Source organism: Amphiura filiformis, chromosome 3 (genome assembly GCF_039555335.1).
Source record: "Amphiura filiformis chromosome 3, Afil_fr2py, whole genome shotgun sequence".
Taxonomy (NCBI): Eukaryota; Metazoa; Echinodermata; class Ophiuroidea; order Amphilepidida; family Amphiuridae; genus Amphiura; species Amphiura filiformis.
The window spans coordinates 11,353,368-11,368,026 of NC_092630.1; the positions used below are offsets into that span (position 1 = coordinate 11,353,368).

General features: G+C 36.6%; 1 protein-coding gene across 3 annotated transcripts in view; it reads right to left on the bottom strand.

The window, feature by feature from the left end:
• Nucleotides 1-11,643: 11,643 nt before the first annotated feature.
• Nucleotides 11,644-14,659, bottom strand: part of LOC140148029 (catalase-like) — a 38,816-nt gene continuing 35,800 nt past the window's right edge. The window contains exon 13 of one of the 3 annotated variants that reach the window (XR_011858436.1): nucleotides 11,644-14,353. Coding sequence is in view for 2 of the 3 variants with exons in the window: in XM_072169863.1 (XP_072025964.1) it covers nucleotides 13,606-13,647 (42 nt within the window). In the remaining variant the exon portion in view is untranslated. The remainder of the gene's footprint in view (nucleotides 14,354-14,659) is intronic. The other 2 variants (XM_072169864.1, XM_072169863.1) reach the window with 2 other exon arrangements.

Below are 14,659 nucleotides of genomic sequence, written 5' to 3' on the forward strand. Positions count from 1 at the left end.
TGGGACAACAGAAGATTAGTTATTATGCATTAGGTTTCACTGCCTGAACAGAATTGATCACAACTTTAATTCCCTCCTGAGGTTAGTGTCTGTCAATAAGGTGACCAGATCACTGCAGTGGGTCATATAGCTAGAAGCACTGATGTAAATTGACACAGAAACCATGTGAGTTACATAAAATGAAAGTATTTGCTTCTACAGTAAGTTTTGCCTGATAATTTGGATGTGATCAAGATAAAGAGACTGATGTTGAATCAAATCAAAATTCGGTTTTCAATTTCACTGCATGAGCCATTTTCAGAGCTTTATTTGGCTGAAAACCCAATCATAATTAGACTTACGGGTCCGGAGATATGGCCATTTTTGTGTTGCTCAGAACAATCAAATACAAAGGAAGTTGAATACTATTCTTGGTTATATCTCAAAATCAATATTCCTGACATTCGACTCATTTTGCTGGATCCCATCACATTTGTGGCTAAATGTTGGTAGCCAGAGTTATTTCCGTCAATTTGGTTGAAAAAGGAGGTGAGACATGATCAATTCTGTTCAGGCAGTAAAACCTAATAGGGTACATTATTCGTTCCAATAACTGCCCAGGGTGCTTAACAAAGTCATTTTGGATGGGTGCTTATTTGTTTACATTGTTTACATAATTGCATACTTAAAAAATGGCCCAAAATATTCATCCATCATCATCAGTATGCATGCCATATGTTCTATGTCCAGACCATGATCCAGATTTCATTGCATCGGCAGTTAATATTATCACAGTTTACTTGTTGTCAACTGGGTGGGTGCTTATAGGGGCATGGGCGGTTAATGGAATGAATACGGTGATAACACTGAAGGCTGCATAGAGCTTTTAATGTCCATGAACCGCCAGTCAGTAGATCTTATCAATGCCTCCACAAGAGGAATATATATCAGTATAAAAAAAGTAGCCAAATACACACTGATGTAAATTGATTTAAAACCAAGTCATTTGTTGAAATTGGTTGAGCTATTCTATATCAAACAAAGAGATTGCACTTCAAGAGTTCAGATGCACTCCACCACATTTACGGTCACTCATGGAGGCCAACAAACTTTGAAAATATGGTACATCCCTACAACAATACGCACTAAACACTGCATTGGCAAACCTTTGTAATAGTTGATAATGTTCATTCAGTTGCATACAGGGTTTTTATTGATAAATGACAAAAACCAAATCTGAAAGAAAGCTGATGCACACAATCATGAACGTCTTTGACTTTGACTTTGACTGGTTACTCTTCCTCCTGATGAGGTCACCAAAGAGGGTACATTTGAGTTAGAGGAGCTTTCTAGTAGTCTTTGGTGGTGTTTCTCTTATGAGTGTGCTGTATACTTGCTGCTTGAAATTGTCAGTTGTGGCTATGTTAATCAAATGTTCTGGGATGTAGTTCCATTCTGCAATTCTGCGTGGGAAGAATGATTTATTGAAGCAGTCTTTCTTAGCGTGTGGTCTTACAAAGGCTTTACTGTGTTGGAGGCGAGAAGGGCGTTGGACTGGCAGCAAGAACTTCGACGCCGGTCTGGCCACGCCATCATTCACGATCTTGTGCATCATGGTTAGTCTAGATGCTTGCCTGCATGAGTTGTAAACTATCCCATTCTAGTTTGGTAAGCATCTTGGTCACGCTACTGTATGGTGAATAATCTCTGCAATTTAATCTAGCTGCCCGTCGTTGGACAGCTTCAAGTTTATTGCACAGATCACCATCGACGGATCCCAAACTTCCTCATTAGGTGCATCACAGATTTTGTAAGGTAGATTTCAAATCAGTGGGGCAGGAGTGGAAATTCCTGCGGATAACACTCTAACACTCTATTAGCTTTGGAAATGGCAGAATTTATGTGGGTAATTTTAAGTCATGCAGAGATATTGACACCCAGATATGAGTGGGATTTAAAAATTGATTGAAAGTCTATACTGATGAGTAGAGTGTGTCTTGGCATGTGATATTTTAAGTACAAAGCACTTATCAGGGTTAAAATGCATTTGCCATGAGTGTTGCCATGTGGATAATGCATCAAGATCAGACTGTATTCTGAGATATCATTGTTGTTTTTAATTGGCCGATATAACACGCAATCATCGGGTACAATCTGATTTCAGAGGAGATGTTGTCAGGGAGATCATTCAGATAGATCAAAAACAAGAGGGGTCACCAAAAGGGCGCAAACTTGGGGCATTCCCGATTTGACATGGACCCACTTGAGAATGTTTAAAAAGTGACAACAACCCTCTGAGTATGTTTGGTTAGAAAGTTCTTTATCCATGTGTGTGCACTACCTGTAATACCACAAGTTTTTAACTTATGGAGAAGACGTTTGCGAGGGACAGTGTCGAACGCCTTTGAAAAATCCATGATGATCATATCCAAAGGCGTCTGTCAGTCCAGTGATTTGGCCAAGTCATGAATGGTGAGTAACAATTGGGTTTCACATGAGTGCATGGACCTGAACCCGTGTTGTCTGTTTGTAAGAATATTATGTTTGTCAAGGTGGTGCATTATGTTGCTGTGTAGTATATGTTCAAACAACTTACAACATATTGGCGTTAATGAGACAGGTCTGTAGTTCGCTGCAAATGTCCTGTCCCCTTTTTTGTGGATGGGTGAGATGTTGGCCGTCAACCAATCTTTTGGTAGCTCTCCAGTATGCATGCTTTTGTTAAATATACTTGTGAGTGCTGGTGCCAACTCATCGGCACATAATTTCAGAATCTTCGATGGCAATCCATCCGGGCCAGGAGCTTTATTCTCCTGAAGATCTTTTAGGAGTTTAATGACTCCGTTTTGAGATATATGAATGTCTGGCATCAGCGGGAAGGATTCTTTACCGGTGAAATTGTCCATTGGTGTCTCGGTGGTAAATACAGATTCAAGGTGCCTGGTTTCTGATGGTATAAAAATTCAAATTTTTGGAGTTTGGGAATGAGGCTGAAAGAAAGTGCATCTATATTGGTGTCAACCCACAATGTAATGTTTCTCACCTATTTCTATAGTCCGTATACCTTCCTCAAATCAGTAAAGTAAAATCAAATTGTGAGATTTTCCCAAAAACTGTTTTGCAGGAATCTATTACGCTAGTTGGATTTCTTGCATCATTTCCTTTCTGAAAATATACTTTTATATACTTCTCATCACATTTAGAGATACACTAAAAAACAATATTTAAATTACTGACTCAAGAAAAGTATACAGACTATAAGTAAACCAAGTTTAGCCATTCATTATGTGTGCAAATCGAGTGATCTACACTTGTCATAATTATGGCTACTATGTAATGGACTATTCCAGTTGAAATCCATATGCCCTCTGTGGAAGACCTTAATCTCTCACATAGGGGGTGTAGAATGTAGATTACAATTCAGGTAGCCCCCTTTGAAATTCACACTCCCTGTGTGGAAGATTAAGGTCACATCTTCCATAGGAGGTGTATGTATTTCTGGAATAGCCTAACCTTTTTAACAATGTAGTAATAATTTATTAATGAGAGTTTTAACGAAATTTCCCTCAAAAGATAGGAACTTTAACACAACTATTAAAAAGTGTAAATAAGATGAGTATGTGACAGAAATAAATTGTATTTATATTGCCAAATAACATTGTATAATCATCCTAATGTATTGTAGATTAGCTGTTTGAAACAAATTACGAGGTTGTGTGTTAATCATTTCACAGAGACATGATTCTACCTTGTAAACAGGGCTGGATTTACTATAGTAGCACACCGTACCCTTTTCCAGCAGTGCTATAATTTCCCATATTTAAATTGTACAATGCAATATGAACTGCATTGTGTCTTTTAAAGAGAATTTTCATTAAGAGAACACTTTCAATTATAGTAGTAAGTGACAACAGATATGTAACATACTTGACCGATAACAGATTTTTGGACCATCTACCTTGCTCCAATGAATTACCCAATTATCTGCCATGTCCCTATACATGTAGATCAACTCTTGTCAAAGGTAAAGGAATTGGAGTTGGTGACACGTTTTAGATAAACAAATTGGAGTTGATGACAAGTTTGACACCAAGACAGGGCTATATAAAAGCACACCCCCTACTTATAAGAGCATTTTGGTGGTGCTACTAGTTTGTAAGAATATTCGCGGCTCACGCCGCTCATACTCTTACTACTACTAAATTGGCAACGTTTTGGGCACTTCATACATTTGTCACAATAAAGTCATTTTATGGATACTCAAGCAACTTGAAATAAGATTTAAAAAAAAACCCAACAACTTTAGTTACAGTGATGGGGTGGGTGTAACATTTCAATCCGAAGAGCCGGGGGGAATCATGTTGCTGTGTCCAGAGGTCAGCAAAAGGTAGATCCAGTCCTGCTTGTACATAAAATTACGGATAATAGTGGCATACCTGCAAGTATGTGTAGGTGTGGTATTGACGAAATTTGACTTCATCGAACTACAAAAGTAAAAAATTTTGAATCCATGAAGAATGACAACTTTTTTGATGTCTTGAATCTCTGGGATGTGATTAGCACAACCTCTCAAATATATTGGGTTATTCAGTTGAAATCCATACACCCCCGATGGAAGACATGACTTAAATCTCCCACAAAGGGTGTGTAGATTTTAAATGGAGTCACCTATTCAATTAACCCTATTTGAAATTCACACTCCCTGTGTGAGAGATTAAGGTCATGTCTTCCATTGGGGTGTATGGATTTTAACTGGAATAGCCCATTGAATGTATTGAAATGTTTTATATATAAAATTCCTTGTGTCATTTTGCTGAAAAGTGGTATCATTGTTTAGATTGTGGTGTGGGCTGTGGTCCGATGTTTTTCTAGTTTTGTTTTCTGTCTTACATTTAGGCCTGCCATTAAAAAAAAGGTTCCAGAATTTAGCAATGACATCACTTTCAACTCAAGAGAAAGTGTTTATAATTTGAATAATGCTTAACAAATAACATTGAGTCATATGGATTGAAATGTTGAAACTCTGACAATAATCCCAACCTTAATCTGTGTGTTTTCTTTTACTGAATAGATCATTCCTATAAGCACCTTCCTGCAGTTGATGGGGTGAATGAACATTGACAGAGGCTTATGATATCACACACTATAAACATAGGCCTGTGTTTACAGGCCTATGCTGTAAAACAACAGAAGTGAGGTCAAAAGGGGTATCACATGATTATAAAATGACAAAATAATCATGTGATATCATTTTTACCTCACTTTCCTTGTTTTATAGTATGTGACATCGATGTTCACCCCATCAGTGGCAGGAAAGTGCAAATGATAGGAATGGTCTATATAAGGTGCTTGTAATTTTCAAAATGAAGGTCTTTAGGGAGAAGGGACACTATTTAAAACTGATAGGGACCCATCACATCAAAACATGGCAATTGTTCCCAGAAGTGAAATTTTAGATTTCTAATAACCAAATTTAACTGTTGGGACCCCTCACCGGCTGTCATGTAGAAAAGTGATTTTATGGACAAATATCGTACATACTCATTGTTTTTCTTAATTTTTTATACACATTTTTATTATTATCTTAAATTATGGGGTCCGACAACTGCCATGTTGCAATGTGTTCATAGCATAGACGAAAAAAATATACAGTCTATTCACCAAGAGGGAAAGTCCAGCAGCATCATTTAATAGGGCTAATCATTGACCTTTTCGGTAAATCCCATAAGCCTTTGCGAGTACACCTGAGATGTCGTCATTTGATGTCACACCAATCTGTACACCGTTTATCGAACATCGTTACTGTGCATTGCAAGTTGGTGTGACGTCAAATGACGACATCTCAGGTGTACTCGTTAAAGCTTATGGGATTTACCGAAAAGGTCAATTTCATGATGAAGCACAAACACAAAATCACTACACATTCTGTGTTGAAAGCACAGTCTTGACATTTTTTGTCTAAATGTATATAGGCACCATAAAGCTGGTTTCATACTACCCTGCCGCTTGCCGCTGAGCGGCGTGGCACACACGCATTGCAGACAAACGGACACAATCAAGGTTTGTCATTGGATGAAACGCCCTGCCGCTTGCCGCAGCGGCAAGCGGCAGGAAAGTATGCTGGGGGCATAACAAACCCTAATACTGCTCCACCACAAATGATGTGTTCGTGATTTGTACTAAGACACAGGCGTTTGAACAGTCGGCCCTCATGCAGGAATTGCATGAATTCTTAACATACAAAGCACATGGACTTTGCCTGCTGGTGAATGTTCTGTATGTTTTTTGTCCATGGTATGGCTCATAGTCTGCAGAAAAAATGTATGTAGATTATGATTTTTGTGCTTCAACCATTATTATAATAAGCTGTGAAGTATAATTTATGTGTTGTTAATGCCTGTTTTAAGTTTTATACATTGTATTTAACAAAGTTTTATAAACAAAATATATTTTTGCAAATATATTAGAGAAAAGTAACATTATCATAGAAAAAAATAAAAGCTTTTGTGTTTTCTGAAACAAATTTGCTGTAGTTGGAGTGGTTTATAAGTTCATGGTGTAAATTCATCAAGCCAGGGATGGCTAACTGCTTATTCATATCGACACACATTTTTCCTATGTCAAATATAAATCGTAATAGCAACAATTTTAGTAGACTATGCCATAGTCGATTTTTGATAAATAAAAATGTTATTAATCATGATGAACGCATTCAGTTGAACTCGAAATTATACTGATATTTAGTAGGCCTACATCAAAATACTAGTATAAAATGGTTATGAAAAAGTTTAGGCTATATAATTATATTTGTGACAGTAAAAGTAAAGTATAGGCCCTACGAGGCTTATATTATTGAATGCAACACATCATAATGGCATAATTATAATGACACTTCAATACTGAACAATTCTAATTTTAGAATCTGCCAGTTTATTATCCATAAAACCGACTATGGACTTTCACTTTTAAGCAGAACTTTATCCGGGACTCACACACTGTCAATCATACTTGTTTATCAATAAAATCTAACCACAAGACTAAGCATGGTGGTACAAAACGCGCTAGATGCATACGTTCATCCACCCGCACAAAAGCTCCGCATTCCCTAGATAGTTGTGTACCATGTATAGTTATAATGGTACCAATCGCGTCGGGAGGATTTAAACAATAACGAGATCTGGGCGACCAATCACAAGCCAGATTCATTTTTAAAGATGCATTACATCATCACCAATTTTAGTTAGGCCAGAAATTGGCCTAACTCTCAAGTAAACAAAGTCAGTAGTCCACTTGGGAAGCTAACAAACAGAGGGCGACGGTGACTGAAAAGATCAGTTGTGAAAATCTATCAATTGTACACTCATTAATTAAATCAGAGTTTTAAGCTTAAATGTAATAGCCAGAGTAGTGCACAATTGGCAAGTGGACTACGGAGAAGTCTACAATTTTAGCAGTGTTTTCAAAAAATTGGAATGCTGTCAGATGGCATTGCTCTTTATATCGTTATGAATTTGGCAGACAGACAAATTCGGATTCGGCTTTTGGTAAATTCATTTTATGCATGCATTACTTTTGAATTAGAGAACAAGGGATCAATACTGTACATTAGAGGGCAGCATATCAATTATTTAATGGAGATCAGATGATAGCAGCATGATAAGTAATCAAAAGAGGGCAGCATACGCATTACGGGCAACAACGATAACCATTAAAAAATTGATATGCTGCCCTCTATAGGTACAGCATTGATCCCTTGTTCTCTAATTCAAAAATCATGCATGTGTAACATGAATTTACCATAAGTCAAATCCGGATTCGGTCGTCTGCCAAATTCATTATGATATTGCAACCCTTTCACCCGCTGTATTTTCTATATGGCGCTATGTTTTATTTCCCATGAGTCCGAATTTCCAAAAATGGCCAGCGCTCAAATCTACTGGACCCTCATGGGTTGGCGTAGGGTGGGGGCTTTGTTGAGCTGGAGTATGCCAGTATGTGGTTTAAAAGTATCAAAGAAGCAGGATGTGTGAACCTCTCAAATTAGGGCCCCTATCATCTAATTATTTTTAATTGTGTCATAATTTATTAAATGATGAATGGTGCCAACAGAGGGGGCAGTGATGATTGGGAGGAAGATAAAAATTTAGGTTTGATTGAAGTATTACAAAATTCTGTGATTTGTTTGAAGAAAAAATACAGTAACATAGTCTGCATCTGAATGCTATGAATCCTGAATTGAATTTTAACTCTTTGCTGTTTTAACGTACTAATCATACATTACACAGGAATTTGCAGGGAGTGCAAAGTATCAATGGCATCCAAATAGTCTCACGGCAGCTATATTGCTTGTTGAAAGTGTACATGACAGAATGGCTGCCACCTGTTTTTATCAAATTTGAAGAAGAGCATATTAAATAAAAGTCAAACAGCAATGCAGGAAGCTGAATCTTGGTCAGTGATCCAGTTACCATGAATTACTTTTTTCCATGTGGAGGTAAGTTGCTTTTTGACCAAGATTCTGATCGCTGCAACAGCAACACTCAATAATTACTGTAAAAGTCAATATTTTCGCGATTTTAAAGATTTTGTCAATTGCGCGAGAATTAAATTTCGCGGTTTTGATATTGATACAATAGAATCCTAATGCAAAAGAGTTTATTTTCGCGATTTTATGTCCACTCGTGAAAATAAAAACCTCGCGAAAATTTCTACTTTTAGAGTAACATGCAAATAAATATGCCTTTAGTGCCATTTTCATATTTTGGCATCTAAAAATTGTTTTCAATTATTCTTGTGCTGTTTGTTCATTAGTTACGACTTCAACAACTCCTCCTATACCTTTGTACAGGAGCCAACCATTGTTAATCTGTGATGAATCCACACTTTTACTGTAGCGTATACGCGAACGCGAGTGAGATTACGCGTTACTCGAGCGCATAAAATTTGTCATGCCTGGAACATGTGTGCATATGCACAAGTTGAATCCAGTATTTTTCAGCTAGCAGCTAAACATTGCAGTTTTCTTCTGTAGTTTTATTGAGAAATCACAAGTTTTTGTAAGTCTGAGTGGCAATGATCACCTGTCATTCCTTATGAAATAATCATGTGAATTATACGAACTATTTCAAACATGTTTCACCGTTGTTCATCACTGTTTAACAACGCGCGTCTGCAGACGACGCGGCCACATCGTTGTTAAACGGTGATGAACAACGGTGAAACATGATTGAATCCCTAATTGGATGTACAGAAAATAAGCTGGCAGGAAAACATGAGGACTGCAAAGTTTGGGACTATACTTTGATCAGCTCGTAATCGGCGGGACATATTCGGCTTTTACCACTACGCCGAAAAGTAGACCCACATTAAGAGTGATATGGATGCATGACCTGTCTGGTCTATATTTTGTGTGTTAAAGAAAGTAGACAAAGGATAGGATTTTAATTAATATTCTATTACCCCCACGACCCATTATTCAAAATCACGTACTGTGATTTGTTGAAATGCGTCACGTGAAAGACCATTAATTAGCAATAAAGTGGCCAGGGCAACAAACTTTATGTTCTTCTGCATCACTGGGACAGCAAGGCGCGATGCTGTTATTAGCGTAAATTCGCATTCTCACGCCAAAAAAGCATTACGCACATTACGCTTTCTGCAATACTCGCTATCACTTGCGCTTTGGGTACGCGTAGGCGCTCCACCTTGAGGTAAACAACTTGAAATATTTGGGCAAAAAATATGATATTTTCTCTTTAAATCGCACTATTTTGTGGTAATAGAATAGAAATAAAGGGTGCAGCAGTAAAAATGTTTAAATAATGGCTTCGGCTGCGCCTCACCCATTATTTACGTTTTTACTGCCTCGGACACATTATTTTCGTGTAAAGGATAATGCATTACCCTTTATTTCTTAAATATTAATACTCCTGGCAAGATTTCATAAGACAATTCTCCAAATAAAATGTATTGATATTAATCCGCAATGTTATAAGGCCCGCCGATTACGAGCTGAACTGTAGAATGATGAATTGGGACTATTCCAGTCAAACTCCACACACCCCCTATGGAAGACATGACCTTAATCTCCCACACTGGGGTATAGATTTCAAATGGAGTCACCCATTCTGGTAACCCATTTTGAAATTCACATTCCCTATGTGGATGATTAAGATTGTGTCTTCCATAGGGGGTGTATGGATTGCAACTGGAATGGCCCATATATAGCTTGAAATTAGGGAAGTCATTATAACAATTCTAACCATATTGGGCTATTCCATTTGAAATCCACACAACCCCTGTGGAAGATTTTGGAAATATCTGCCACAGGGGGAGTATGAATTTCAGATGGAATGAGCACATTAGGCAGCTCCATTCAGAGATGTCACATTTCCGGATTTATCCAGATTTCAGGGATTAAAAAAAAAAATTCCGGATTTTCAAAAATACCCTCTGAAATGGCCTTTACTGTGGTGCTAAATGCTAAATGTACAGAAACCATCTGGCTTCGGGGGGCTTCGCCCCCTCGACCCCACCAGGGGCCCTTAAGTGGGCCCCCAGACCCCCCGGCCGTGTTGCGCGAGAGCTCAAGTTCAGGATTTTTTTGGGTCAGCCTGTGACATCTCTGTCCATTTGAATTTCATACACCCTCTGAGAAAGATGCAACCTGAATCTTCCCAGAGGGAGAGTGAGTTTCAAATGGAGCTGCCTAATGTGTAAATTCCATCTGAAATTCATACTCCCCCTGTGGCAGATATTTCCAAAATCTTCCACAGGGGTTGTGTGGATTTTAAATGGAATAGCCCATTACGAACGAGAAAGCTGCATAGCATAATACAGACATACAGAAAAAGAGACAAAACATTTTTATTTCCCACTTCCCTTTTATTGTTGCAATTATGAATTAAACAAGTCACAACAAATTTGATACATAAGTGTAATGGTTACTGCCATATTATATTGGTATAAATGAATGCAATACATATCAAAAGCAAACATGGCAATCATATGCCCCTTGTCAAACTGATTTTTTAAAAACCATAGTTAAAAACCCAAGAAATTCCTCAATATTTTCAGATATTTTTTCCCATGATGATTTGGATTACGCACAAATATTGAAGTACGTATCTGACAAACACACATAGAGTATGGCTATTACAACAGCCTAAATTGGAGGAATATCTTGCCTTTTTCACTGTGATTATACCATATTAACATTAACTAAAGAATGTCTGGTATTTACAATTTTTTTGAAGTATTGAGCAGACTCGACAATTATGTTTTTTTTGTATCAGTAGTAAAAAGGGCAAACGACTCAAAGTGGGGTCCTCTGCAATAAATGCAAATGCAAAAAAATATCCATTGGGAATCGTCATGAGCCTTCAATACAAGCCAAAAAGCCTAAATCAGTTTCCATGGCAACTTATATATATTTTGTACTATTATAATAATTGGTATAATAAAATATCTATATAATTAATAGTCATCTTTAGTTTCTTTACAGAAATCACGCCAAAGTCAAAGAAAAAGTATTACTCTTTTTTCATAAACTTGCTTAGAATCATGCCCCCTCATCCTGCACAACATTACCTGGTTAAAATCCTTGTTAATATTTTGATCTACTTATCACAGAATCACCAAATATGCTCAGACAAGGTTTTTTCATTGTGTCTACAACATAACTCTCATACCCACATACTTAGTTCTATGGATGATCTAATAAATATAATTCACTGTGGTAGCATCAGGCACTTGTCATGGGAAACTGGAATGTAGTACATGTAGATGGCATTTTGGTACTATTTGATGTGTGTGTGTGTTTTTAAAGAACTTATTTTCAATACACTAATGCAGAGGTTCTCAATTATAAATGTTCAAAGACCATGATGGGCCCAACATATTTTAAAAGTGCTTGCTTGAGGGTTAGATATGTTTTCCTTTGTATTTTAACTCCAGGGCCAAACACAAATGGTTGGCTGCCTGGATTTGGTCTGCGGGCCACCTTTTGAAAACCTCTACAATAACGTATTGATCCAACTAAATCTTATCTTTGATGTTGCATTGGGCTATGGAAATGCAAATCCATACACCCCTCTGGAAGACATGAATTCTCCCAAACAATGAATGTTAATTTCAAATAATGTTACCTGAATGAATGACTCCATTTGAAATCTACACCCCTGTGTGGGAGATTAAGGTCATGTCTTCCACAGGAGTTTTCAACTGGAAAAGCCCGTTTGGAAGCTCTTCATACTGGGCCCAGACAGACTTGCCACACAGCAAATATTAAATACCTGCTTGACTTTAGAAAACAAGCCCATGAGCACAGAAGTATATTGACATAAACGGTTTCAGAATATGTGTGTACCGTCATTAAGAATATATCGATGGTAATGCATCAATTTGGTCATTTTCAGACTGTTTTTCTTTTTAGTTTGGTGATGTAAAAAAAGGGATTCAATAGCAAATATAACAAACAATTATTTAATTTTGTAAGGAATTAATAATGCATGCAATTAATTTACATTATATTACAGTTGTAGCATATTCATGCATTCTTACATAGTCACAATGTGGCTTCAAATGATGATGGCTGTATCGGCAGTTTTGAAAAGTTACAGCTTTTTTCCTCAAACTGCACTGCGATCAACACTGAAGTCCTGCAACTTTTTGTTTCATATTTGAATATTCTTATAGAGAAAATGTTTTAGCAATATTGCTCTATGTACATGATTGTTCCGGTAAAATTTCAACTCAAGAACCAGTACCACAAATGGTGACAAAATAAGTGGCATTCTTAATTGCATGAGATATGCTTACTTTAAGGTGTATTACAAAATCCTTTTCCAAAAGAGCTGTCTCTCTCACAAAAAGTGCAATAATTATCAAAACTGTTGACCCAGCCAGCATCATTATAAAAGTAATTTACAATAATGGGACTTAATTATAATCATAATAAACAAACATGCAAATTGGGAAAATAATACAACCTTATTTGCAATATAATATAACTTTCGTCGGGTGAGCACATGATAATAATGATGCATTAGTTATATATGATAGTGAAATGAGTTTCAAATTATCTGTGCTTGTGATTGTATATAGCTTTGTACAAATATATATTTCATGGGGAATATTTATTTGTCATTTTTCAACAGTTGAGGGGAGTATCTTTAAACAGTTTGTCCGATACAAATCGTGTTAAGAGCACTTTTCAGCGAGCAGTATTCTGTGCAACTAAACCATAAACAATTTTACACTTCTTGAAGTTATGATATGTTAGAACATAGCAATGTTATTATTTCCTCATAATTTGGATAAGTTCACTTTACAAAATTGACAGTTTGCAGTTAGCATTCAACTCAAAAGCACAATTAGTAATATTTTTTGCATCATATACACAAATAATCCTCAACATTAGTTCTCCAACATTTCAGTTATTTTCCATCACATGATATTATAAATGCGCTATATTTTCCCAAGCATAATCGTACAGCGGCTGAATATGTTAAGCTTGAAAATGATGGAAGGTGATGATTGTTATGATTGATATACACCTATCTAATCACTCAATCAAGAGTTCTTTTGCTATGGCAACAGGTATCCTAGATCCTTGGCTGGCAACACCTACAGGTTTGCTGAAGCGGATGAGTTGGACCTCTTGCTCTGCTGGAAGAAAATAAAAAAATGCCAAGCATGCAAAAATGTTAATACATGCCAACCAAATTAGATCAATAAATCAATCAATAATCAATTAATTGATCAATATGATCAATTAGAGATTACATATTGATGAGGTGGAACAGTATCAAAGTATCACAAAGCCTCCTGTGTTTTGATTACATTTAACTCAGTTTTTGATCATCTGGCTGGCAAGTATGCATGAAGTTAATGAAAGCGGTAGTGTGGTTGTGTATACAAGGTTGAATCATCTACGCATGCATGGCAAATGATTGAACTTATTTTCTTGGTATGAGCATATAATTTGTCTACTAGAATGTGGAAACATAGGCAGATGTTGATTATACATGATTTGACTTTATAATGATGCATTATTTGTATTTTTAAACACTCTTAGAACCACATGGCCAATCAGAAAAGCTGTTAGAAAAATAGGCCAAGTGCATGAATATTGTATAATTGCACTCGCGAGTAGTTTTCATGTACGTCGCCTTGTGTAGTCGCATCTTTCAAGATTGATTCATAATTCTTGAAGGTAGGTGCATTTTTGACAGTGGTCAAATTTTCTGAAATATTTATAAAATATAGCAGAAATTCTTTGTTGTGTATGAAATAGGTTAATAAATGTGCAGGGCTTGTGCATTGGATGCATCAACATCTCAGCGCATGTGCATTATTGAGTCCCAATTTCTCTCTTAAGGTAGGATCATCGGATAATAGGCCCATGCAGGAAAATAGCCACTATATCAAATCAGAATTATGTATCCATATCAAATATATAACCAATTTAAGATAAGTCTTTACTCCACTTATTTTTAACGTTTCATGAAAATTTAAACATTCCTTATGTTTTTCTTTATTTTTTGAAAATTCCCTAATTTTTTCTACAAATAATTATTGCTAGCCTAGAGGGAATGTGATATGGTTTCCATAGTTTGTGGGGTGGTTAATAAGCCTAATATCTAAATTCTCTCGCCAGTTTTATTTGAAAAAGTGTTTA